Below are 25,218 nucleotides of genomic sequence, written 5' to 3'. Positions count from 1 at the left end.
TCTTTATGAAGAGGAAAAGGATAAAGGTATGGTAAATTAGAACAGGACCAGAGGTTTTTGGCAACTGGTTTAGGTTCAAATCATTCCCAATATGTATAATAGTGAGTGTCAACACCCACCTGTATAAGACAGCGGAGGCTCTTGGGCCTTCACCTCACCCAGTGGTGTTGGAAATCTTGTCAAAATTAATGTAATTTGAAGACAGAAAAGTAAGGTCAGATTTTGACCTACCAGGCAATATCATCTGGAAAACATCTAGTTGGCTTCATTTTTTCAACATCACAACACACAGCCAGTGAAGTAATAACATACCTGCGTAGAAAAAACCCATAATGGAACACTATCAGTCATTGATTGGCTTCCTCAGAGCCCGGACCTCAACGTCATTGAAGCAATGTGGGATCATCTTGACAGAGAACAGAACAAAAGGCGGCCAATATCCAAAGAATCAATGTTGTGAATGTCCTTCATGAAGCCTGGAAAACTATTCCTTAAGAATATTGCCTAGGAGACTTCTGCGCTTTTTTGCATACTACATTGTAATCCATCTACTCGTTTTGACCACTTAAAATATCTTTATAGAAATATTATTTAAATGTAACTGTGTTATGTTTGTTGAAATTTCTGTAACCCCCTTGTTTCTCTTTAAAAATGCATTTTTAACGTCAGTGAGCGTTTTACATTGATAAATAAATGATGATTGTAGCTTCTACCTCGTAACAGAAATATTCTTTCTGCCTTAAAAAGGCTTGATATCGATATGTTTGACATATATTTCATAGTATAGGCCAACAAGACGATCACGTTTTGGCACAACTGGCTGGCTGGCTCTATCGCTACATTAAAGAACAATAACAGAGTTAGAGGGTGGAGAAAAGAAACCAGGGATGGACCAAAATAACTCGTGACGTAGAGATGAGTTGCCTGGAAGTTTTCGCTTTTGAAATATTCGTTTTTCCTTTCTTTTCTGGTCTCTGTGCTTCAAAGTTTGAATTATATAAGGTCAGATTTTGGCCTACCAGGCAATAGCACTAGAAAGGTGTTGCTGCTGTTGTTGTTATGGACGCCAATGCAGAAAGTTCACTACAATAATGTTACAATAATACTGTGTACGATAAACGATTTACAAAAAGTCAATTTAGGTCACTTTCTGATCTATTGGAACTACTGTGGTCCGTTAGTGACACCCAGTGGCCGCTTTAAATGTTGGCTGCTTGGGAGAAACGAAAGTGAAAGAGCTCCATTTTCCTCGATAAAGGCACCGTGAATCAGCGCGTTTGTTGTGAATGTAGTTTTAGGCAACGCAGGAGCCGGTTTAGTGATCTGTTATCGGTTAAGTGAGTACCGATGGAGTCTGAAACGGATGAAATGCGCGAGTCCCTGATCGACTGCTTGAGGCCGAGGCTGAAGGAGCTTATTGTGGTGGATCGGGTCCTGGATCTTATAGACTTTATCGAAAACGAGCAAAAGGAACGGATCAGACAGAAGGCCAGAAACGATGGTGATATTTCGGCTGCGGACTCCCTTATTAACGCAGTAGTTCAGAAGCCACATACTCCCGGATGGTTCACTGCGTTCGTTGACGCACTGAATAACGGGGGCTGTAAATTCGCAGCTGACTATATGCAGTTAAATCTCCCAACTCCCGAAGCTGAGGCAGAGAATGAAAACTGTGTCCGACTTATTCACTTACTTATTCCCAGCCTTGCAGACATGGCTACAGAAGAAGTGTGTGCACACTGTTTCAGTAAAAGACTGCTCACCGTAGATGAGCGCGACAGAGTAAGTACATTATAGTGCAACCAACCTTTCAAAACTACTACTGCTTTATCTGCATGCTGCTTAGCACATGAGCTTTGGTGGTAAGAGAGAAAATATTCAAGTGTCAAAGGTTCACTGTGTGTATTCACACTAATTTCACTGTTGTGAAAAACCTCGAAAGTGTCAGTATAGCTTCAGTATTTACCTTTTCTTCCAACTGTTTCCCAAAACATGTCTTTTCTGTCTTTGACCACTAGATGGCAGACAAATGTAGGCCGCTCATCCTTTTGGTGGCAATGCCTTTCTCTGATTGCTTAGCAAACTGACTTTATTCATTACACTTATCATCTAGATTACGGCTGAAATAGTCAACAGGGGATCCAGGAGTGGCGCAAGGGAACTTTTAAGAAGAATTATCAAATGTCCACCAGGATGGTATTCAACATTTCTTCAAGTTCTTAAAGACACTGAACACCATATGCTCTATAATGAGTTGACTGGCAACGAAGGTAACTGAACTATGCTGGAAGACACACACCCAATACACCAGATACTATCAGGGAAATTTGGGACACAAAAGTTTTAGCGGTGAGATATAGACAGATTGTATAAAACATGTGCACATAAGTGACTACAACTACAGAGGGAATTCAGTATCTTTAATCCAACTGCATTCGTAAATATACTGTGATCATTGCTTTGCAACAATCCCACTAATTAAAATTGGGATGATTAATTATGATTAAGAGTTTTAGTTATAGTCTTTATTACATTTAAAGCCATGTTCTTGGTGTAGACTAGTGTAACAAAGGAAAATAACAAGTTATTCTTTTAGTAAACAGTCATCCAAATAACCTCAAATAATCCTGGAATAACCATATTTACGGAAAAAGATAATCATCATTAACTTAAAACATTCTAGAAGGCATTAGTATATACGCTCACTGGCCACTTTATTAGGTATACCTGTTTAACTCCCCATTAGTGCAAATATTATGTCGGCCAGTCACATGGCAGCTGCTCATGACATGGTTAATATAACCTGCTTCAAAACGAGCATCAGAATGAGGAAAGTAATTTCAATAGCTTTGAGTGTGTCATGGCTGTTAGTACCAGGCAGACAGGTCTGACTATTTCAGAATCTGCTGATCTGCTGGGAATTTCCCATACAACCATCTCTAGGGTTCACAGAGAATGGCCAGAAAAAGACAAAAAAATATCCAGCAAGTGGCAGTTCTCTGGGAGAAAATACTTTGTTTGCCAGACTGCTGATAGGAGGCAACAGCAACTCACTGTAACTCCTTGTTGAGCACATGGGCGACAGCAGCAGAAGACCATGGCGGATGCCGTTCCCTTACTACCAACGAGCATCGATTAAATGCCACAGCCTGCATCCTATCCCACCCTTTCTTGACCACAGTGTACCCACGTTGCTCCCAGCAGGATACTGTGGTATGTCACAAAGCTCAAATCATCTCAAATTTTTTTCTTAAACATGACAATGAGTTCATCGTCCTCAAATGGCTTCCACAGTCACAAGATCTCAATCCAATAGAGCGCCTTTAGGATGTGACGGAGTGGGGCATTACAATCACATCGTGGATTTGCAGCCAACAAATCTGCAGCAACCACATGATCATCATGTTAATATGGAAAATCACAGAGAAATGTTTTCAGCATCTTACTGAATCCAATTATGTCAGTTCTGAAGACAAAAGGAGGCCAACTGTGTACTAGCAAGGTGTACTTAACAAAAAGGCCGGTGCGTGTATAAAGGCAATGATTAGTTCATAATTACTCAAAATAAGTCTAACTCTTCATCATTAACTCTGATGCAAACACAGAGCAGCACAAAACAGTAGCTACTCATTTATTAATAATTACTTCACCATTAGTTACTATATTTCTGGGACTGGTTTGCCATTACTGTTTACCCACTCAAGTAAAGTGAAACATCTGTCTTCATGCAAATATTGATGTACTGTATTATAAAGTGTTACCTGGTTAATTGTTACTCCTCATTTATAAAATGTTCCTTTTTTACATTTCTTAGGATCAGATAAGAAACCATCACTGAAAGACAAACCTAAAGCTACAACAGGGGAGAGTCCAGCATCAGCTGAAAGTTGTGATGGCACTGAATCCATGGAGATCACCGTGAACGAACAGCCTATGGATCAATCCACAGGTCTGTTTATTGTCAGCATTAAGGAGAGCTGAGGAAGTGCACTCACATGTGTCATTCTTACAATTAATCTAACATATATCTAACATTTCTTTGCTAGAAATGTAAATTTTCAATGCGTATACGTAAATATGTAAAAGGTTGAAGGAATACAAACAAAACTCAGTTTACTTAAAACTACAGCTAACACTGTAACTACCAACTTTTTTAACTTTGGTTTATGTCCTTTCAGACTTGTATGCAGGCAATGAACTGCCCAGCAACTCGGAGCCCTCACAGCCAGGTGAGATGGATTCACTTTTATTCACCCTGTTGAAGCAATTAAAGTATTTAAAGGGGTTTTTGGTAATTACAAATATTTTATTTGCCTCAGTAGGTCATGCACAATAACCAAACTAAGATCAGTGCAGCTGTAGTTGCGATGAAGTATCCAAAGTAACCCAAATACAATATGAAGTACGGTAAAGGAAAAATGTTGTTGTAACATGTGGTTACATTAGTGGAACATTAACTCTGTCCTGCCAGGCAGACAGCTCTGACTATTTCAGAATCTGCTGATCTGCTGGGAATTTCCCATGTAACCATCTCTAGGGTTCACAGAGAATGGCCAGAAAAAGACAAAAAATATCCAGCAAGTGGCAGTTCTCTGGGAGAAAATACTTTGTTTGCCAGACTGCTGATAGGAGGCAACAGCAACTCATTTTAACTCCTTGTTGAGCACATGGGCCACAGCAGCAGAAGACCATGGCGGATGTCATTCCTGTGAGATAAGAACAGGAAACTGAGACTACAGTTTGCAGTTTGCACAGGCTCACACATGGCCTGCCCTGTACCAGTGGTTTAGGCTGGTGTTGATGGTATAATGGTTTGGGGCATATGTTCTTGACACCCTTTGGGCCCCTTACTACCAACGAGCATCGATTAAATGCCACAGCCTGCATCCTATCCCACCCTTTCTTGACCACAGTGTACCCATGTTACTCCCAGCAGGATACTGTGGTATGTCACAAAGCTCAAATCATCTCAAATTTTTTTCTTAAACATGACAATGAGTTCATCGTCCTCAAATGGCTTCCACAGTCACAAGATCTTAATCCAATAGAGCGCCTTTAGGATGTGATGGAGTGGGACATTACAATCACATCGTGGATTTGCAGCCAACAAATCTGCAGCAACCACATGATCATCATGTTAATATGGAAAATCACAGAGAAATGTTTTCAGCATCTTACTGAATCCAATTATGTCAGTTCTGAAGACAAAAGGAGGCCAACTGTGTACTAGCAAGGTGTACTTAACAAAAAGGCCGGTGCGTGTATAAAGGCAATGATTAGTTCATAATTACTCAAAATAAGTCTTAACTCTTCATCATTAACTCTGATGCAAACACAGAGCAGCACAAAACAGTAGCTACTCATTTATTAATAATTACTTCACCATTAGTTACTATATTCTGGGACTGGTTTGCCATTACTGTTTACCCACTCAAGTAAAGTGAAACATCTGTCTTCATGCAAATATTGATGTACTGTATTATAAAGTGTTACCTGGTAAATTGTTACTCCTCATTTATAAAATGTTCCTTTTTTACATTTCTTAGGATCAGATAAGAAACCATCACTGAAAGACAAACCTAAAGCTACAACAGGGGAGAGTCCAGCATCAGCTGAAAGTTGTGATGGCACTGAATCCATGGAGATCACCATGAACGAACAGCCTATGGATCAATCCACAGGTCACACAGAGCATGTCTGTTTATTGTCAGCATTAAGGAGAGCTGAGGAAGTGCACTCACACGTGTCATTCTTACAATTAATCTAACATATATCTAACATTTCTTTGCTAGAAATTTAAACTTTCAATGCGTATACGTAAATATGTAAAAGGTTGAAGGAATACAAACAAAATTCAGTTTACTTAAAACCACAGCTAACACTGTAACTACCAACTTTTTTAACTTTGGTTTATGTCCTTTCAGACTTGTATGCAAGCAGTGAACTGCCCAGTAACTCGGAGCCCTCACAGCCAGGTGAGATGGATTCACTTTTATTCACACTGTTGAAGCAATTAAAGTATTTAAAGGGGTTTTTGGTAATTACAAATATTTTATTTTGCCTCAGTAGGTCATGCACAATAACCAAACTAAGATCAGTGCAGCTGTAGTTGCCCTAAAGTATCCTGAGTATCCTAAAGGCAATATGAAAGATGGTAAAGGAAAAATGTTGTTGTAACATGTGGTTACATTAGTGGAACATTAACTCTGCCCTTCCAGTTTCACACTAATAAACAAGTTCCATGTGTGCATCATGATGAACTACACAGAGGTCAAAGAAGACAGCGCATAGCTAGCAGTTCAAATGAAAACCATATGCTGGAGTATAAGGAAATGTAAAGGAAAAGTTACATTCATGTGGCTCTGTAGTGTTTGGCTTATATCATGGATAAGTGCATTTCTGCTTGGAATTCTCTACCCTGAATAGCGAAGCAGGAAGAAAAGAGTTGAATCAGATTAGTTCTTTTGCAGTTTAGTCAGGTTATTTCAGTAGTAGAAAGGCCCCAAAGATGTCTGCAGCCTGCGAGTAAATGGGTTTAACAGAATAGTTTACATGAAAGATTGTTCCTGCAAGGCGAGTCTCTAGCAGAATTGGTTTTTTTTAATGTTTTCTAAAATGAGCAGAGCTCATACTCAGTCCTAATGAATCTGAAAACAGCTCTGTGTTTATTTCTTGAATAATTCTATGGGAACTGCTTTCAGAAGTTCAGGAGGCCACATGGACCAATGTTTACTTATTAATATCATTAAAGCTCTTTTTTTCTCATCATTACAGACTTGCATTTGCTTGCATAAAGTTGCTTGAAACAACACCGTAACCTCTGGCATACCAAGTCAGTGAGCGAAAATTAAAAACTGTCTGCACTGAGAAAAAAAAAGATTTGGGGGGTTTAAACTCTAACTGGGGGGGAGAAGAACTTAGAGTTGAGTGGAAAGGGGAGCAGAGTAGGGGGTACATTCATATTGCTCCTGGTGTCTTAGTCATGTATTATCCCCTGCCTAGACAGAGCAAATAAGTAACAGCCTGCCAGCAACTTGGAGTCTAAGTGGATCATAGTAAGTCTATTGTACTTGTAGAGGAAATAAGGCAAATAGGAATGACTTGTAATGTCTCTCTCTAAGTAATCTGATTATTATAAAAACATATATCCCTTTTTATTGTCACTTTCACCCTTAGATTAGTAGACTGGTGTGAAATATCAAATAGCACTCACTATATAGAGAGAAGCATTTGCTTTTAAGTCCTAGTGTTGTATGGTTTGCATTAAGTAGTGCCTCTCAGTGACATAATTTATAGTGCACAATGTTTTCTTGTAACACTGAAACATGATTTACATGCTCTACTCAGTGCCTTTGTTTGTGGTTTAACTATTGGAAGTGTTTTAAAGTTAGGTCATCTTACATGATATGGATGTACTGTACAGTGTACGTGTATGTTCTCTGTTTACCCAGGAACGAAAACAAAGAGAAGCAGGCATTTCCTGTTGGTCATGTCTGTAATTGTGGGTTGCTGACACAGACAGACGTTTTGTGATTCTGAACCTCTGCTCTCCTTTGCAGATGGAAGTGCCTTAGAAGTTGCCAGAAGCCCAGAAAAAGAAATTACTCTTCGAGATTATCAGATGGAAGTCGCTGGGCCTGCCTTGGAGGGGAAAAACATCATCGTATGTCTCCCCACAGGAAGCGGTAAAACCAGAGTTGCAGTTTATATTACCAAAGAACATCTGGACAGAAGGAAGGCTGAAGGGAAACCAAGAAAAGTGATCGTCTTGGTGAACAAGGTACTACAATGTCTGTCTGGTATAGAATACTTCTGGGTTTGCACTATTATGCTAACCTACTTCTGTCCATTTCTCATTAAGCACTCCTGAACATTGTTATTTTTTAGCCCATACTCCATGTGGTCTGTTATAAAATCCATTTTGGATCCCAGGTTTTCCAGCTGTAAAACTATGTGGTTGCATTTGAAAACAGATTGTGAAATAGTGATCACCACTGAAAATCATCACAGTTTTTGATTCTTGATTTGTGAAAAAGAGCAGAACAGTAACCCCGGTGCCTTTACTCTCTCTGCTCTAAAAACCAACATCAACAGAAGCTCCTAAATTACTGCACAGCTAATTTGAGACCCTGCCTTAACCAAACAGTCTAGCACATATTTATGTGTTCTGGTTTACTAATGTTGGCACAAACACTTAAATCATCAGGAGCTCTCTGATCCTAAAAACAACAGTAAAGACTTTTTCTAATTTTGTCGGTTAAATCTCTTGACTTTTGTGGCATTGACTTCATGAAAGTTTCATGTGCTCTGATGCCCTGCAGGTTCCTCTTGTTGAGCAGCACTACTCTGCAGAATTCCTGCCCTTTCTGAAGAACAAATATAAAGTGGAGCGAGTCAGCGGAGACTCCCAGCTCAAAATCTCTTTCACAGAAATCGTGAAGAATAATGACATCATCATCTGCACAGCCCAGATTCTGGAAAACTACTTAGAGAGGGCTAACAGTGGAGAGGATGAGGGTGTGAACTTAAGTGGTATGATATTTCAACACAATTTCACAAAATTGAATACATTATCCTTATATTTTTTTTAAAACACACTCTTTAACTAAAATCTATCCAGGCTTAAGCTTCAAACTCTGACAGCTTCTGGAATAGAAAGCCACCCAAAGGACAGAGCAGCATCTCCCCTGATACCATCTTGTCAAAGTCTTCCGACTCTGCTGCTTACTCCTGTTGGCACTCACAAGTCCAAGGTGGAATAGCCACCTCAGTGGAACATATGCTGTTTGTTGAAACGCCTGAAAGCATGTACTTTTTTTTCCTCCTGGTTTCCAGGCCACACGTCTGTTCAAGCCATCAGTGTGTGGCTCATCAAATTCACATGAGAGCTTCTATCACCCAAAATACATCAAGCTGCCACTCTCCATTCTCTTTTTCCTCCAGGGAAGATTTTGCATTGCATCGCTTAAACTAGTACATGGGAATAATTAGAATTCACCCTGCTTACACTTTTGTAAAATCCAAACTATATAAAGGTTTTTTTTGTTTTTTGCTTTTTGAAGTAGACAGTTTTCCAACATATGTTATTGTGTGGCTTAAACTGCTGTGTCAAAGGTTCCTAGAAAAGTACTGGTTTGTGTGGGTAGGTTTGGGAGAGAGATGGCATCTGTGAGGGAAATCACCTCTGTTTACGTAACAAGCAAAATAAATAGGATAAAATTAGCTCTGCTGGTCGAGAAAATTACAGTCTTTTAAGATTTGAGCACTTTTGTTTCTTGGCAGTAATGTGGCAGCGAGAAATTGGGACACGTGCATGTTATTTTTGAAACAAAGCAACATTTATGTGTTTCTCTTTTGCACATATAGACCTGACACTCATTATAATAGATGAGTGTCACCACACTCAGAAGGGAGGCGTCTACAACCACATAATGATGCGATACCTGAAGCAGAAACACAAGAACAAAAGGCTCATAAAGGAGCAGAAGGAGCCTGTCCCCCTCCCTCAGATCCTGGGCCTGACTGCCTCTCCAGGGGTTGGGGGAGCCACGAAAATGGAAAAAGCTGAGGAGCACATACTGCGTGTAAATACTGTTCTCCGTCTTCACCTGTGTGGACAAAAGTGTTGCATGCATATTACTCTACTCATTCTTGGCACATTTAGTCATTATTTAAAGTTAGCTATAGTTTTTAAGGCTTCTGATAAATATATCTGACAGTCTGGGAAAGAAAACTAGTCATCAGTCATGCTTCTTTGTGTCCATACCAAGTAACTCACATGTCACAGTGAACAACATCTTTTTTTAATCAAAATCCTGCTCCAGTTTTTTCTGCTTCAGTCATAGAGAAACTTGTTGAGTCAGCCAAGTTCTTTCCACTGTTCCACACTGACCATGCACACAAGGCAGCCATAAAGTTTCCACTGCAGCAGAAAATAAGCAGAAATACGCTTTATCATGAGATCAAGATGTGGGATTAATTTTAACACCATAAATCTTTGTATTTTTTTCACAGATCTGTGCAAACTTAGACGCTTCCAGAATAATGACAAGGAGCCAAGAGGAATTCAAAAAGGAGCAAAGAAAAATAATTGTTTCTGTTGAAGATAGGAGGGAGGTATGCCTGTTTAACATGGCATGGTTTTGTGCTAAGCTTTTCTTTGACTCTAATTCATATGAGGGACTCCAGCTGATGTTAATGCAGGATTACATGTGTGTAAAACTAAATATCCTTTTTAGGATCCCTTTGGTGATGTAATCAAGAAAATTATGACTGCCATCCACAACCATGCCGAGCTGACCCCCACCTGTGACCTCGGCTCTCAGAATTACGAACAGTGGGTTGTTCAAAAAGAACGACAAGGTGAAAACAGATTTTTACGCTCATCTTTCACTATTTATCGTTTGTTCAACCTCCCATGCTGTGTAGCGTCTAAAAGTACTTGTCTCAATCCATTTTAGCTGCAAAAGATGAAAATCAGAAAGTACGAGTTTGTGCAGAGCACCTCCGACAGTACAGCGAGAGCCTGAATCTCAGCAACACGATTCGCATGCAAGATGCCTTCAGTTTCCTGAACAAATACTACAAGGAGGAGATGAAGAAAAAAACTGCCCCAGAGGAGGAGCATAAGATACAAATCACAGATACTGAGAGGTTCCTCTTCAATCTGTTTAAAGGTATTGTGAAACTAAGCATTCGCCTGAAAATTAAAAGTAGTTGTTGACTTTATAATCTGAGATTTGGAAAATCTTATTTTCTTTTTTCTTTTTTGGGGGGGTGGGGGGAGGTAAATGTGAGGTAAGCTGTTGTTTGGCTTAGATTAGCTAATAGATGTGAAACTGCCATCTAGCTAGCCAGGAAAATGTCCACGTAAAATAAGGTCCACCTATGAACATCTCTGAAGCGGTCTAATTGGTAAAACGTGTTGTTTTTGTTTAGCATTTATTAAAAGCAAATGAAAAACAAAAAGGATTTTGAAGTCTGTAGTGGTTGCCAGCATTCAGAACAAAAAAGCTAGAAATTATTCGGGCTATATATAAAAGACAGACATGGCCACGCAACATCAGCCAATGGTCATTAGTCTACCATTTTGAAACACTGAGTTTGGCATCATAGCTGCCGTCATTTGACTTTGGATGCTGACGTGATCATATTTGAACGACAGTGTAAAGTACTAAGTTATCAGCTAATGGATGCAAGCTTGGTTAGCAAGATCCAGCCAAAGACTGCACAGATATTAGTTAATATGTGCCTGCAATTATATTAAAATTTAAAACACAAAACCTCTTCAACAGTCTTTTATTATGATTGATACACATTAAGCCATTATTCATTTTCTGTGCCAGTCTCATGCATTAAAAAGGTTCCAGGACTCATCAAAATAACAAACTGTTATCAGGAGTTCCAGTTAAGGCACTCAGATTAACTAAAAAGTGATTCTTAGCATAGAAATAGCAGCTTTTTGTTATCCAATTTCCTAATAATGCAATAAAGTTTAAGCCTTTGTACAATTTAAACAAGAACAATATCTAAAAATGAATGTGTCCTTCATCATCAAGGGTAAAGAAGCTATAGAGACCAAGATTATTTTTCTACTGGTTATATTACTGCCTATAAAATTAGCCATTTTACTTCTGGAATATGTGGAGATAGCCTTGGAGATAGCCTAAAAGAGTCATTTGAGAACCTTCATGGTTTGGCAGTTGAGCCCTATGCGTTACAGATTTCTACCAGGCACAGCTTAAACAAATTTATAGTCTACCTGTGAATTTTGTGGTAGATTTGAACCCTTCCCACATTTCCGGTCCTGTTGCTAAGTTGAGCTAAGCTGCTCATCACTGTACTTCCTAGAGGTATAAACCCTCATATTTAACTCATAAAAAGACACCATATCTTTGATGTCAGCGATAGAAAAGTGTAATTCAGTTCTTTGTAATCTGTGTCTGACAGACAACAAGGAGGAGCTGGAGACTCTAGCAAAGAATCCGGAGTATGAAAATGACAGCCTATCAAAACTAAGAACTAAAATTCTGCATGAGTTCAGCTCTCGGGATGAAGCCAGAGGGATCGTTTTCATCAAAACACGACGCAGCGCCATTGCTCTAAATCAGTGGATACAGGAAAACCCCAAGTTTGCTGACATTGGAGTGAAATCAGCATATGTCATTGGAGGAGGAGACCAGAGTGTTGTTAAACCAATGACCTCGGTGAGTGCTACATTTCTCTCTATTTTCTTGCACAATTATTTGCGCCTTACACTTAACCTCGTCTTATAAATCTGTTTTAATCAGGCAGAGCAAAAGGATGTGTTGAAAAAATTTGGCAACGGCCAAGTCAACCTGCTGATTGCTACCACAGTAGCCGAGGAAGGCTTGGACATACCAGCCTGCAATTTCGTTATCCGATATGGCCTTGTGACAAACGAGATCGCTATGATTCAGGTCAGTAATGAGTTGAATAATGAGCATTGAATGTGGTATACCCAGTAATTGAAGGAATATTAGCCAGTGTAAAACAAACGTGGTTGCCTACCCTTCACTCACAATTGCCTTTCTCAGGCCCAAGGCAGAGGAAGAGCCGAGGACAGCAGTTACACGCTGGTCGAGGTGAAGAACTCCGGGGTGGCTGAAAAGGAGTGCGTCAATGAATACCGCAAGAACATGATGAACAAAGCCATTCAGAAAATCAAATCCTTAAATCAGGCAGCCTATGAAAAAAGGGTACGTTTACTTCAGAATTTTTAGTCTCTGTTAAACTGAAAACCCACATGGCTTTGAGACTTTTTTTGTTTGTTTGTTCATCAGATCACTGAGTTTCAGATTCAGGCTATAATGGAAGAGAAAGTAAGAATGACGAAGAAGAAGCAGAAGGACATAAAGAACGAGAGCCCATCTAATGTGAAGTTTAGCTGCCGAAGCTGCAGCGAGCCAATCTGCACGGGCGACGACATCCAGATCATCGAAAACATGCACAGAGTCAATGTGACGCCACAATTTAGGTACAGTTTACGATTCAGTTCTTAACCTTTTGTATGTGTTGAACTGTATTCCACTCGTGTAGTTCTGCTGTGATTATTATTAATTTTACTGCATCTCTTTACAGAAAACTTTACATTCAGAGAGAAAATACTACTCTTCAGGAACGTCTTCTCGACTATGAGACCAACGGCTTCATTGCATGTAAAAACTGCGGACAGGTAGATTCATTTTCGGTTTTTCAATTATTATTTGCTTGCTTGTAGATAACTAAACACAGCATTGCTGCATTAACAAGGAGTCGTTCAGCATATGCACGTACCTAAAGCTTAAGCATAATTATAAAAAAGTAGGACATTTATGACTCTTAGTCATAAGCAATAAAGCTAGTTCTTCAAAGAGAAATGTGAGTCTGTCATATGACATAAGGCTGCAGCCCTTTAATTTGAGATCACGTTTCACCACAAATTTAGATTACAGGACAAAAGGGCACAAAAGTAAGCCTTTATTTAGTCTCGGTTATGCCTGCATTGAGCAGAATAAAATACTCATTATATGTTGCGTTGTATTCTGTTACAGAGATGGGGTTCAATGATGATGTACAAGGGGATCGAGTGCCCCTGCCTTGATGTGAAAAACTTTGTGGTGAATTTAAATGGAAAGAAGATTAGCAAATGCACCAAGTGGAATGAAGTCCCCATCAAGTTTTCTGCCTTTGACTACGCTGAACATGCATACAACATGACCATGTCCGATAACTCGGATGATGACGAAACAATGTGAATTACAACCACATAGAATAACCAGCGATCGAGAAAGCCTTGATTTCTATTGTGTTGCCGTATGGCTGACACAGGATTAATAACCTTATCAGAGTAGTGAATGTTATGTTTCCTTTGACTGTTTACTTGTTAAGTTAACTGGAGACATGAATGGTGATGGGACTGAAGTGTGTTTGTGAAGAAAAAGTGCGAATGTTTTAGATCATTTTAATGGTTAAAGTATTATTGTGAAACGTGCAAGATTGCAGAATAAGGGTTTTACTCTTCAATTATGTTGGCATTTGATGGGATTTACTGTTGAAATAATGCATGATTACAGTGTATTAATTTGTATGTAAGGGTTTGTCACTGGTATTAAATGAACTGAAAAAGCGAAGCAAAAAAATAAAGTATATATATATTTTTCCCTTTCAAACTCTGGCTGTCTCATGAGATGGGAGTCACCGAGCCTGTGATAGCCCCTCAGAGCCCACCTGTCACACACGCACACAAACAGGTGCTGTTGATTTTCCATTAAATCCACAGGTTAGTGAGTCACTACGATTGAGACAGCACTGCTATTCCTAGAAGCCTCTTTTAAGCTTGTTTGCGCAAACATATATATTACCGTCTTGATCACACTGTCTGGATACACAAGAAGGAAACTTGTTTGATCCAAAAGTATTACAAAACTGACTGCCCTTCTCATTTTTATCCCATTTTTTCCTCTTTATGCTCATAATTAAATAATAAATCAACAACATTTAAAAAAAAAAAATACAGTTACTTCATTGTGTACCCTAAGTGAAAAGCCACGTAAATATTTTTTTACACGTCATGGTTAATGAATATTGATGTAGATACACGGAAAGAACCTGCTTTTCCTGCTCTACTGTTTTGTTGCGTGAATACATTACGCCCATAGTGAAAAAGCCACTTCCTAATACCAGCAACTTGTGCGCTCTTTCAAAGTTGGGCAGCAGACTTCGAGGAGGCATCTCTGTCGACTGGTCTCAGAAATGCAGCGAGGAGAGAAGGAAACCTTCGACTAAAGCGGGACGGAGCTCCGTTTTCTCATGCGGCTGCATTAGTTTAAAGTTACCGTTGCAAGCGTACGGTTATGTTAATTAAGCTGCATGTTCCAAGAAGTGACTGTAAACTTCACGCCAGCTGCCTTTGAGGAATATTTTAAAAAACCAAGAGCTTCACGGAGACTTCATCTGGACCATGGTCAGTAATCGATTTACCATCAGTACTGGGGGGGAAACAAAGAAAATATGTGTAAAAGCATGGCTACTTACTGTGACAGTGTGAAGCTCACCGTGGGACTAATGAGTTACTAAAGGGGAGCCTGCAGCGTCAGCTTCTTGTTGTGTGCTTTCAGAGGATTTTTATAGGCTGCCACTTTTGTGTCACCTTTCGCAGGGCTGCAGTAACAAGGTGATGTGGGGGGTGATAGGGGCGGCTGTCGTCATCACGTTAATAACCATTCCAGCAGTTATTTACAACAGTAAGTTAGAGCCTTGGCCTGTGGGTCGCTTTTCTTTTCTTTCTTTTCAAAAAGCAGCTACAGATGCTACTTCAAAGCAGACTTCTTTCTGTGTTTGCGCATTTGTTCGCTTTATTCAAGCAACGAAGTTGTAAATGCACAAAAAATGATCGTCACATATTTTGGAGTGTTGGTATCGTTACATGCAAGTTAAATAAATAATGCAGCACATGTGTATCATTTCAGAATCTGGTGGTAACAAAAGGCCTTTTTCTCTTGATGACTACTTTAATGACACCTTTAGATGGAGAGCCTACAATTTGTATTGGATATCAGGTATCACTGTCAGTCGCTTAACCTCTGCTATACCTTCTGATTTTGGGTAGCATTAATCTCCACCTTCGATACAAACGTCTTGGAAGCTTATCTATTATCCTTGTTCCTGCAGATAAGGAGTATTTGCATAAAGCAAGAGACGGGAATGTCTTTCTCCACAATGCTGAAACAAAGGAGGAGTCGCTGTATTTGAGCAATTCAACCTTTGTATGTTAAATACTATGTATATCAGTATACGCTGAATTCTGCAACATATCCGTAAGTTCATGCAGTCATTTTTATTTCAGGCCCAAGTTGAAGCCACAGATTATTTGCTGTCAGGTGATTATAAATACATCGCCTTTGAAAGCAACTACACAAAGGTGAGGTGTTAAATTTCACCTAGTTACGTTTCTATCTTTATTTGTATTTTTGAACAAAAAAAAAACATTATTTTTTAATTATTTCTATAATTCCGTTAATGAAAAACCTGCACATCAAAGTGTTTGTCGTTAAAATCCTACAGAAATGGAGACACTCATTCAATGCCTCATATTCGATCTATGACAGGGAGAGTTCGTAAGTAGCTGTTTTTTGTGAGTTTTATTAATGAATTTTGGTTCCCACCCCAAATGTATCATCTGTAAAAATGTTTATTCATCAGTTGGTACATTACCATCACGCCTGTATGTGTTCATATTTCATCGTAGAACTTTTGTCACGCCTGCAAATCTTCCACGTGTTGTGCAGTACTTTACCTGGGCACCAACCGGAAACAAATACGTAAGCGCTCACCATGTCATGATGTACTTTTTGTCTCCAGTGAATAATGTTGCAAGTTGCAATTCGGTTTATCTGAATAAATATTTATTTATAATACTTGTGGCTTATTTTTTTTGCAATAAATTTGTAGCTGTATGTTTATGGTTGAAATCCACTTTTTTTTTCAGGCCTACATTTCAGACTTCAACATTTTTTTCAAATCCAATGTCAGTGCTGATGAAGCTGTGCAACTGACACACAATGGGAAAAAGAATGAGATCCTTAACGGTGTCCCTGACTGGGTGTATGAGGGTTAGTGACATTATTATTTCTTTTTCAAAAGTGTGCATCTCTATGGGTTAATATTTTTCTCCAATAATTTCAGAGGAGGTGTTTGCATCGAATGGGGCAGTATGGTGGTCCTCGACCGGAAAGTTCTTGGCATATGCAGAGTTTAATAATACAGAAGTTCACAAAGTGGAGTTCTCTTGGTATGGATCTGAGCAATATCCTCAGACGGTGGCCATTCCATACCCAAAGGTGGGATTCTATAACTTTCAAACATGGAATTATGAGCAAAATATAAACTTCAATATCAATTTATCATTTTAAATTGTCAAAAATTGTCAGATCTCTTGTTATATATAATTATTTATCACAAATATTATATTTGTATTTGTATAGGCTGGATCACCCCTTACTAAGGTGAAACTTTTTGTTGTCGATACCACAAACCCATCCCACCGCACACAGGTGTTTGCCCCCGCTTCTGTTTCTTCTGGGTCTGTATATTATTTAGCACATGTGTAATCATTTACCGGAAAATGCAATGCCTTCATGGTCTGTCTTATGTGAAAACCTTTTCTCCTTCTGTCGCGTTTACACAGTGATCACATCTTGTGCTCGGTGACCTGGGTTACAGATATACGCGTTGCGGTGCAGTGGCTCACAAGAAGACAGAATTATGTGGTTGTACAGATCTATGATTTTGATGGAAGTCGCTGGACAGAAAAACAGGTAGCTGTAACTTCTCTGCTGAGAAAATCATCTTGATGGCCATGCTCTGCTAATTAACTGCAACTGATGTTTTTACTATCTATAGAAATTCGAGCAAACAAGCAAGACTGGATGGGTGGGCCATGTAAGTTTCCAAAAGATTATTGATATAGTTCTTTAAAACCTTACTTTGATGTATCACTATAACGTATTACTTTTTTCCTTAGTACGTGCCCTTGCCTCTTTTCTTTGCTGAAGATAAGCTTAGTTTCTACAAAGTGATGAGTGACACTAATGGCTACAAACACATTCATTATGTGAAAGATGTAAGTGTTACCAGTTTTCTTTATGCAGAATGTGTTGCACAGTCATATCAATCATGTGTTTAGATTTTAGCGACTTACTAAAGGAAGCTCTTTAATTAAGGGCAAAGCAACCCCTGTTACCTCTGGGAAGTGGGAAGTTATCTACATAAGCAAATTAACCAAAGATGCCATGTGAGTGATGAATCCATACATTTATGGGGAAACTGCATAAATCTTAAAAATGTAAGTAAGAATATAAAGACCTGGTGTGTGAAATTCCTTTCTACAGATATTTTGTGAGTAATGAGCATGGAGGAATACCTGTACAGAGAAACCTCTACAAGTAAGGAATTATTTTCACCTGTCCTCTTTTTTTTACCAGTTAAAATCTATATGTAAATAATTATATAGGTGACGTGCTGTTTTTTTCATCAGGGTTATGATTGGAAGCAGCCCTTCTGCCCCCCAGTGTCTCACCTGCAACCTGCGAAAGGACAGGTGTCAGTACAACTCAGGTTACTTCAGCTTTGACGCCTCTTACTACCGAATGGACTGCTACGGTCAGTTACCCATTCACATTTTCTCTTACTGTAAGCAATAACTCACCGATTTGGGGTAGTGAACATCTGTGAACACTAATCCTTGCTGAAGGCATGCAGACGATTTGATGTGTAATCCACTTCTATTTGTGTGTATCCTGTTTTTTTTCTTTAACTAGGACCTGGATTCCCCCTGTACACACTCATGGACAGCAAGGGCTCAGGTGCAGATTCATATAACCCAAACACATTGTTAAATGACTCATTGCACTCACATGGTATACTATTAAAGGATAAGGCTACTGTTTTTGAAGGTGGTCAAATAAGAAGAACCCATATAAATATTCCATCAGAATTTTCTTGCTCTAGTTATTCATTCTGTCCATACAAGCCATTCATATTTTGTGCTTCCAATGGAATTGATATGGGAGCAGATCTCAAGGTAAAAGCGAGGCTTTAATAGTCCAGACAGATTTTAAGTATTTAAGATTGTACATCTCTTTGTTTTTATCTGCATTTGAAAACGTTCTATAAAAAGTAGTTAATTTGGTACTGAAAAAGCTGATAGCTGAAAGCTGAAAAGCTCATTTTTAAAGCCCTTTGATTTGATACGTTGTACCACTGAAAGCATATATGTAACTTCACATTAACTTTAGGCTGCAACAAATCTGTAAACCAGCACTAGGTGGTGTTTTGGTTTCATACAGCCAGTAGATCGAATACAGTGGCCCAAGTTCAAGTACTTTTGGCTGCTCTTTTACTTCCCAAGGGTTCATGGCAGTAGATGGATCCACATATTTGATTAGACACAGATTTTACACCGGATTCCCTTCCTGACATAATCCTCCCATTTATCGAGGCTTGGGACCAGAACTGGGAGTACACTAGCTTTCGAAACCCTGAGGGTGGGTTCGCGTCTCATCTCAGTTTTGGGAAGCTGTTGCATGTACAGAGAATGTGGTAATCATTGCACCATAAATGCTCTGATGAAGCATGATTTTTGAATATTCTGTGACACATTTGCTACATTAATGCGTCACCTCAAGTGCAAAATAGGGAAGGTAATTCATGAAGCTCCCAGAAAAAAGAATAAACAGCAAATCAAAATGTTTCAGAGAAGTTAAGGTTCCTCAATGATGAACACTTTGAAGTATGCACCTTTATGTTTGTTTTATGGACACAACATTGCAGCTACTTTATTTATTTATTTGTTTTCAGAGCTTGCCGTTCTTCAAGACAATAAGGACCTGAAAAAGAGTTTGTCTGAATTCCAAATGCCAACAATGAAATATGGTACCTTAAAGATTGGAGGATTTGGTGAGAAATGCATGTTGAAAAATCCATCTCAGAAACTGTTGAAGACATATGGAAATCCTCTGCTTTGTGTTTGAATGTATGTCTAATGTGCTCTTTTTCACATGAGCACACACGATGGTTCTTAGTAACAGCAACATTTTCAGCATAAAAAATTATGAATTACAACTAAGGTTGTATTGCCCGTTTTATGATTGTAAGTCAGTAAGTATATCAGCCATTGTATGCGCTGACCAGATGTTTTGTAATGATATCCTGGTATGTGAAACATCGTTTTTCTTCTTCTTTCACAATTTCCTGTGTTTTTGCCAACAGATCTTTGGTATGAAATGATGTTACCACCCAATTTCAAGAATTCTAAAAAATATCCTCTTCTTATTGATGTGTGAGTGAGCAATATTCCAAATTGCATGTGACACCACTAACATTTACAGAAGTAAATTTACAGTGTTGCTCTCCTTGTGTAGTTATGGTGGTCCGTGCAGTCAGAGTGTGAACTATCGCTTCAAGCTGAACTGGGGCACGTACCTCTCCAGTTCACATGAGATCATCATTGCCAGCTTTGATGGAAGGGGAAGTGGTTACCAAGGGGATAAAATAATGCACTCAATCTATAGACGCCTAGGGACATTTGAAGTGGAAGATCAAATAGCTGCTGTGAGGTAGGTCTGTCTAAACGTTCAATTACCTCTGTGATGAGTGTTGTTCTTTAGCTGTTGTATGAAGAAATTTAATCTTTTACATACATACAAAAATCTTCATCTAGATAAATGCCTGGTGTAGTCTGGTTTAACAAACGGGTTTTGCCCTAGATAATAACTGATCTCTCTGTTACAGGAAATTCATTGACATGGGATTTATTGATGAAGGCAGAATAGCAATATGGGGCTGGGTAAGCTGTATTTTATCCTGCTTTTTCCTCTTTCTTTATCTTTTTAATCACTTTACGTGTTCTTACTAATGCAATCTGTTCTGATCTTCAGTCATATGGTGGTTATGTTTCCTCAATGGCCTTGGGTGCTGGAACTGGACTCTTTAAGTGTGGAATTGCAGTAGCCCCAGTAGCCAAGTGGGACTATTATGGTGGGTGAACATGCATACATAGCCTATCATATATATACTCACCGACCACTTCATTAGGTACACCTTTCCAGAGTAGCTTGGATCCCCTTTTGCTTTCAAAACTGCCTCACTTTTTTGTGGCAAAGATTCAACAAGGTGCTGAAAACATTCCTCAGAGATTTTGGTCCGTATTGGTATGACAGCTTCACACAGCTGCTGCAAATTTGTTGGCATCCATAATGCAATTTGTTGGCATCTCCTGTTCCACCACATCTCAAAGGTGCTCTATTGGATTGAGATCTGGTGACTTTGGAGGGCATCTGAGCAATGTTCCCTCTAATTTTTCATGTGTCTGAGCGAACACACAAACTCCCTGAGCGATCCCTTGGACCACTGTGAGCGACATCAAACGTGTGCACTGTGGTCACGCCAGCATCTAATCCATCCAAGTTACGTGGTTTATTAAAATAATCAAATTACAGCATTTACATTTATGTTAGACTACTTTTAAACTGCTTTAGCTCATTTACAATGAAAATGTAAAAAGAAATCTAGCCATTGGCCTGTGTAGTATGTTAACACTACTGGAAGTAAAAATAACTTGAACTCCAATTTCAAAAACACAACCTTCTTTTTTCTTTTTTTTCTTTTTTATATAGCTCTGACTTGTATTATGAGTATGAGTCTGTGGTCTGGGAGAAAGTCCTGTAACTCTCTGTCTGCAAAATATAGTATATAATGACCAATGCTGGGCAATTAATTATATAGTTACTCCTCAAAAAAGTAACTCAGTTTGGCAAACAACAAAGTTTTTTGCAGCTATTTTTTTTAAATGCAGCCAAGGCATTTTTAAATAAACTATTAAAACTATTTACAGAACAATCAGCTGTTCTGCATCAAATTTGATGCCACACAAATTATTTGTGCCACTCCAAAAAATAATTTCTGTCCACTATGACATAAAGGAGAACAACAGCCTGATACCTGCAGGCCTGACAACAGGAGATGTATCACTCCTGTAACACCTGTAACATTCAGCAGTCGCCTCATTGTTCTGACACACACAGCAAAACTATTGACTACACTACACACTGACTACACAAGATTTGCGCTAAACGTCTCAAATCTCTCACATCTCAGAACACCGCCGTCACTCCTAAAACTTCCTCCCTTTTCTTAACAACTAGATGCCACGTTGCCATACCATTTTTTGATTGGTCGACATGGTACTTTTTTGGACGAATAGGAAAGAGAGGGGGGGGTGGGGGGTTTGTTTTTGCTCACAGGTGGAGAGCGCTTTCGAGCCTTTTTTCTTATAAAACGCCGTTTTTACCGTTTCTTCCCACAGTAAATATAAACAACGATAGTATTCAGGAAGAAAACCAAACATTGCAGATATTTTTATTATAACTCTGGTTTTACGTGGCCTATCAACACAATTTAAAAACTAGTATAAAGTCCACACTTTTTCCCTCAATTGTTCCGTCTGTCCTGCTCACATCTCCAATGGTTGTACACGTTGTCATTAACGTGGCTTCACTCCACATCAGCCACCCTGCTTTGCTAGCTAAAACTCCAGTGTCGGCACATAAGGACGCTGTCATAGCCTGTCAACCACGTTGATTGGCTGCGTCTACGAATGTGAATCGCATTATTGGTTGGACTATAGGATAAGGTGGCATCGTTCTAATCCCATACGGGAGCAGCCAGTCACTTACTGACTAACACTGCAAAACAGAATTGTTAACGTATTTATTTTAATTTCAATTCAGGTTAGATTTTTTTTTTGTGCGCAACACAGATTTTCTGTGCGCAGAGACCGTGCCAGCAGTGCGCAATTGCGCACGTGCGCAGCTTAGAGGGAACATTGCATCTGAGTGAACTTAGTTAAGTTTTTAAAGAACTATTGCTAACTGCTGCTGAAATAGTGCTTTATCCTGCTGGATGCAGCCATCAGAAGATGGGTACACTGTGAACATGGTCACCAACCATACTCAGGCAGGCAGTGGAATTTAAATGATGCCCAGTTGGTACTAAGAGGCTCAAAGTATGCCAAGAAAATATTTCCACCACATTACACTACCACCACATTACACTACCGCCTGAGCTGTTGATACAATGAAGGATCCAACTATGCTGCGTCAAATTCTGACCCTACCATCTGAATGTCAAACTACTAATCATGACTCACACCGGACCGAGCAGCATTTTCTTCTGTTGCCCACTTTTGTTGAGCCTTTGTGAATTATAGCCTCAGTTTCTTGTTCTCAGCTGACAAAACTTGTAACCAGTGTGGTCTTCTGCCACTGTAGCCCGTCTTCTTCAAGATTTGATGTGTTGTAAATTCAATGCTCTTCTGTATATGTTTGTTGTAACAAGTGGCTATTTTAAAGCAGATTCTCATCAGATCTCTGTCATCAACAAGGCATTTTTTACCCTAAAAACTGCTGCTCACTGGACTGCTCTTTTTTAGACAGTGCTCTATAAACCCTAGAGGTGGCTTTATGGGAAAATCCCAGTAGATCAGCAGTTTCTGAAACACTCAGACAAGACTGTATGGTATCAACAACCATGCCATGTTCAAAGTCACTTTCATTCACCATGAATATCAGCATGTCATCTTAACAATGTCTGTATGCCTAAATGCATGTGGTTGGGTTGAACGCAAGTGATTGGCCTATTTGTGTGTCTGTGTTGATAAGCAGTTGAACAGGTGTAACTATCAAAGTAGCTGGTCGGTGTAATTTTACAGGCTGCTTATTTTCTTGTATGGCCTTCACTTTACATAAGCTGTATTGTAACAGTGTTAGTGTCATGTTTGATCCATTACTTTTCTCCACATCTTCAGTGTGATTAATATTTTCGTGCTGAATACAAGAACCTGCCTTATGTGTACAGGGAAGGCAGGAAAGGGCATATCGATGCTGTATCCAAAATTGCTGGCTTGGGCAGTGAGTCACTGCCTTTTTTTCACTGCGGAGCTCCTCAAAAGTCTTGAATATTCTAAATCTTGTTTTCATTACAACTTTAGTGAAGTCATAATGAAAATGTTTGTAGAATAGTGCTTTCTCAACATCCTCCATCATGCACCAGATAATGCAGTATGCAAAGCAATCATTCTGATTATTCGGCTGACCCACCTAAAGACTGAAATATCATCTTAAGAAATATTTGGAGTGAAAATATATAAAGTCAGTAAAAGTCCAAAACAAAAGTAACAGCATTTGAATTGATTTCAGTGTATATTCAGCAGAATAAGAGAGATGTGTTGTTTTTCTTGCCAAAACCTAACTGTGGTTAACCTACATTACTCACAGTGCACCCTTATTGCTATTATTGAACCCTGAGCTTCTGGCCTCAAGCAGAGATAAAAACTAGGCTGGTGATTACACCTCTTTGTAACTCTACACTAGTAATTTTGACACATTCAGCCTTGAAAGTTGATGGAGTTCATCTTTAAGATTTCCTATAGCTTGTAATCATTCAATCTAAACTTTTCCTTCCCTATGTTAAATACGCATGATTTATTTTTGTGTTTCCATTGTATTCACTTTTGTGGTGTTAACTGAGTTTTCTTCCACAGATGCAGTTTACACTGAACGCTACATGGGCAAACCAACTGAGAATTCCGACTCGTACAAAGTAAATATCATTCCGATTAGCTGTGTGGTGAAGTAAAGGCACATTTCTGCCTTTAGACACCTGTTGTAATTCTTTTATTTTTTAGAACTCCACAGTGACCTCCAGAGCAAAGAACTTCAAAAATGTTCAATATCTCTTGGTCCATGGCACAGCGGACGGTACGTTCTGTTATTTCTTTCAGTCATTTCTATTTCTGATAAGACCTGAACATGTGGTAGCCCGTTTTCTCAGAGGCGTTCCAGGTAACACAGTAAGCCATGCACAAATAGACTCTGTTTGCCTTGATAGAAACTTGAGCTTTCAGTCACGTAGTAAAAGCTCTGTCTTTCCCGTAGACAATGTACATTTCCAGCAGGCTGCACAAATCTCCAAAGCTCTGGTGGATGCGCAAGTGGACTTCGAGGTGATGGTAAATATTAGCTTAGGGAAGTGAGGCTAATATTGGCAATGATGTTGTTGATGTAATGAAGATTTCAAATGGAAAAAAAACATGGTCTATTATAAGCAAAATTAAATCTAAAATAAGTGTGATTTAAAATGTGCACGATGTTATCTGGAATTGACTTATAGTCTATGCGCTAATCATATTCTGGTATTGCTTTCAGTGGTACACCGACAAGGACCATAGTCTCAGTGGATCAGCCTATCATCATATATACAGGCACATGAGTCACTTCCTGCAGAAATGCCTCCTTAGTCCCAAATAGATGTGAAGGATGTAACAGCATTTGTAGACAACAGTTGTTACCACAGTTTCTTTGTCTAATGCATTTTTAATGTGCTTTTTTTAATTGTAATATTCTGAAAGCCAGGTTGAACTAATGCAACAAATGTTAGATTGCTCCTTTAAATGAGCATCCGTATGTTGTGTGGAATTTTTGCAAAATATGTGATATGCAAAGATACAAGTCCTATCATGCATTTATAGTTTAAAAAATTTTATGTATGTGTGTGCGTGCGTGTGTATGTGTGATTATCATAGCATACATTAACTACAATGCATTGCACTGATTTGTTGCAAAGTGGAGTCATTTGTGTTGTAAGAATATTCAAATAAAC

The 25,218-nt window shown here is 39.0% G+C and overlaps 2 protein-coding genes across 2 annotated transcripts; both read left to right on the top strand.

The window, feature by feature from the left end:
* The first annotated feature begins 1,207 nt into the window (after nucleotides 1-1,207).
* ifih1 (interferon induced with helicase C domain 1) lies at nucleotides 1,208-14,435 on the top strand. The gene is made up of 18 exons (XM_063498716.1): nucleotides 1,208-1,782; nucleotides 2,114-2,270; nucleotides 3,815-3,949; nucleotides 4,179-4,229; nucleotides 5,547-5,681; nucleotides 5,925-5,975; nucleotides 7,560-7,780; nucleotides 8,322-8,532; nucleotides 9,367-9,584; nucleotides 10,015-10,116; nucleotides 10,239-10,362; nucleotides 10,461-10,676; nucleotides 11,950-12,206; nucleotides 12,291-12,440; nucleotides 12,558-12,719; nucleotides 12,804-12,997; nucleotides 13,102-13,195; nucleotides 13,554-14,435. The coding sequence occupies exons 1-18, from the start codon at nucleotides 1,348-1,350 to the stop codon at nucleotides 13,755-13,757; spliced, it is 3,117 nt and encodes a 1,038-aa protein (XP_063354786.1). The 5' UTR covers nucleotides 1,208-1,347; the 3' UTR covers nucleotides 13,758-14,435.
* A 290-nt stretch (nucleotides 14,436-14,725) lies between these two features.
* Nucleotides 14,726-25,179, top strand: fap (fibroblast activation protein, alpha). The gene is made up of 26 exons (XM_063498776.1): nucleotides 14,726-14,965; nucleotides 15,161-15,245; nucleotides 15,471-15,560; nucleotides 15,673-15,767; nucleotides 15,848-15,922; nucleotides 16,066-16,118; nucleotides 16,250-16,322; nucleotides 16,490-16,613; nucleotides 16,687-16,841; nucleotides 16,986-17,083; nucleotides 17,189-17,318; nucleotides 17,404-17,442; nucleotides 17,525-17,623; nucleotides 17,724-17,794; nucleotides 17,892-17,945; nucleotides 18,038-18,162; nucleotides 18,321-18,365; nucleotides 19,360-19,458; nucleotides 19,771-19,840; nucleotides 19,923-20,117; nucleotides 20,293-20,347; nucleotides 20,439-20,538; nucleotides 24,101-24,159; nucleotides 24,245-24,317; nucleotides 24,495-24,568; nucleotides 24,765-25,179. Exons 1-26 carry the CDS (start codon nucleotides 14,963-14,965, stop codon nucleotides 24,864-24,866), a joined length of 2,241 nt encoding a protein of 746 aa, XP_063354846.1. The 5' UTR covers nucleotides 14,726-14,962; the 3' UTR covers nucleotides 24,867-25,179.
* Nucleotides 25,180-25,218: the final 39 nt, after the last annotated feature.

The sequence above is a fragment of the Pelmatolapia mariae genome, linkage group LG16_19, assembly GCF_036321145.2.
Source record: "Pelmatolapia mariae isolate MD_Pm_ZW linkage group LG16_19, Pm_UMD_F_2, whole genome shotgun sequence".
In the NCBI taxonomy this organism is placed as follows: Eukaryota; Metazoa; Chordata; class Actinopteri; order Cichliformes; family Cichlidae; genus Pelmatolapia; species Pelmatolapia mariae.
This window is presented reverse-complemented; position numbering and strand designations above follow the sequence as displayed.

Bases quoted from the DNA above. Each gene is read 5' to 3' on its own strand.
- ifih1 (XM_063498716.1), top strand. From the start codon at position 1,348: ATGGAGTCTGAAACGGATGAAATGCGCGAGTCCCTGATCGACTGCTTG. The intron at 10,117-10,238 runs GTATGCCTGTTT...TATCCTTTTTAG, and splicing joins CTGTTGAAGATAGGAGGGAG to GATCCCTTTGGTGATGTAAT. The intron at 10,363-10,460 runs GTGAAAACAGAT...AATCCATTTTAG, and splicing joins TGTTCAAAAAGAACGACAAG to CTGCAAAAGATGAAAATCAG.
- fap (XM_063498776.1), top strand. The intron at 16,842-16,985 runs GTGGGATTCTAT...GTATTTGTATAG, and splicing joins TGGCCATTCCATACCCAAAG to GCTGGATCACCCCTTACTAA. The intron at 17,319-17,403 runs GTAGCTGTAACT...TACTATCTATAG, and splicing joins GTCGCTGGACAGAAAAACAG to AAATTCGAGCAAACAAGCAA.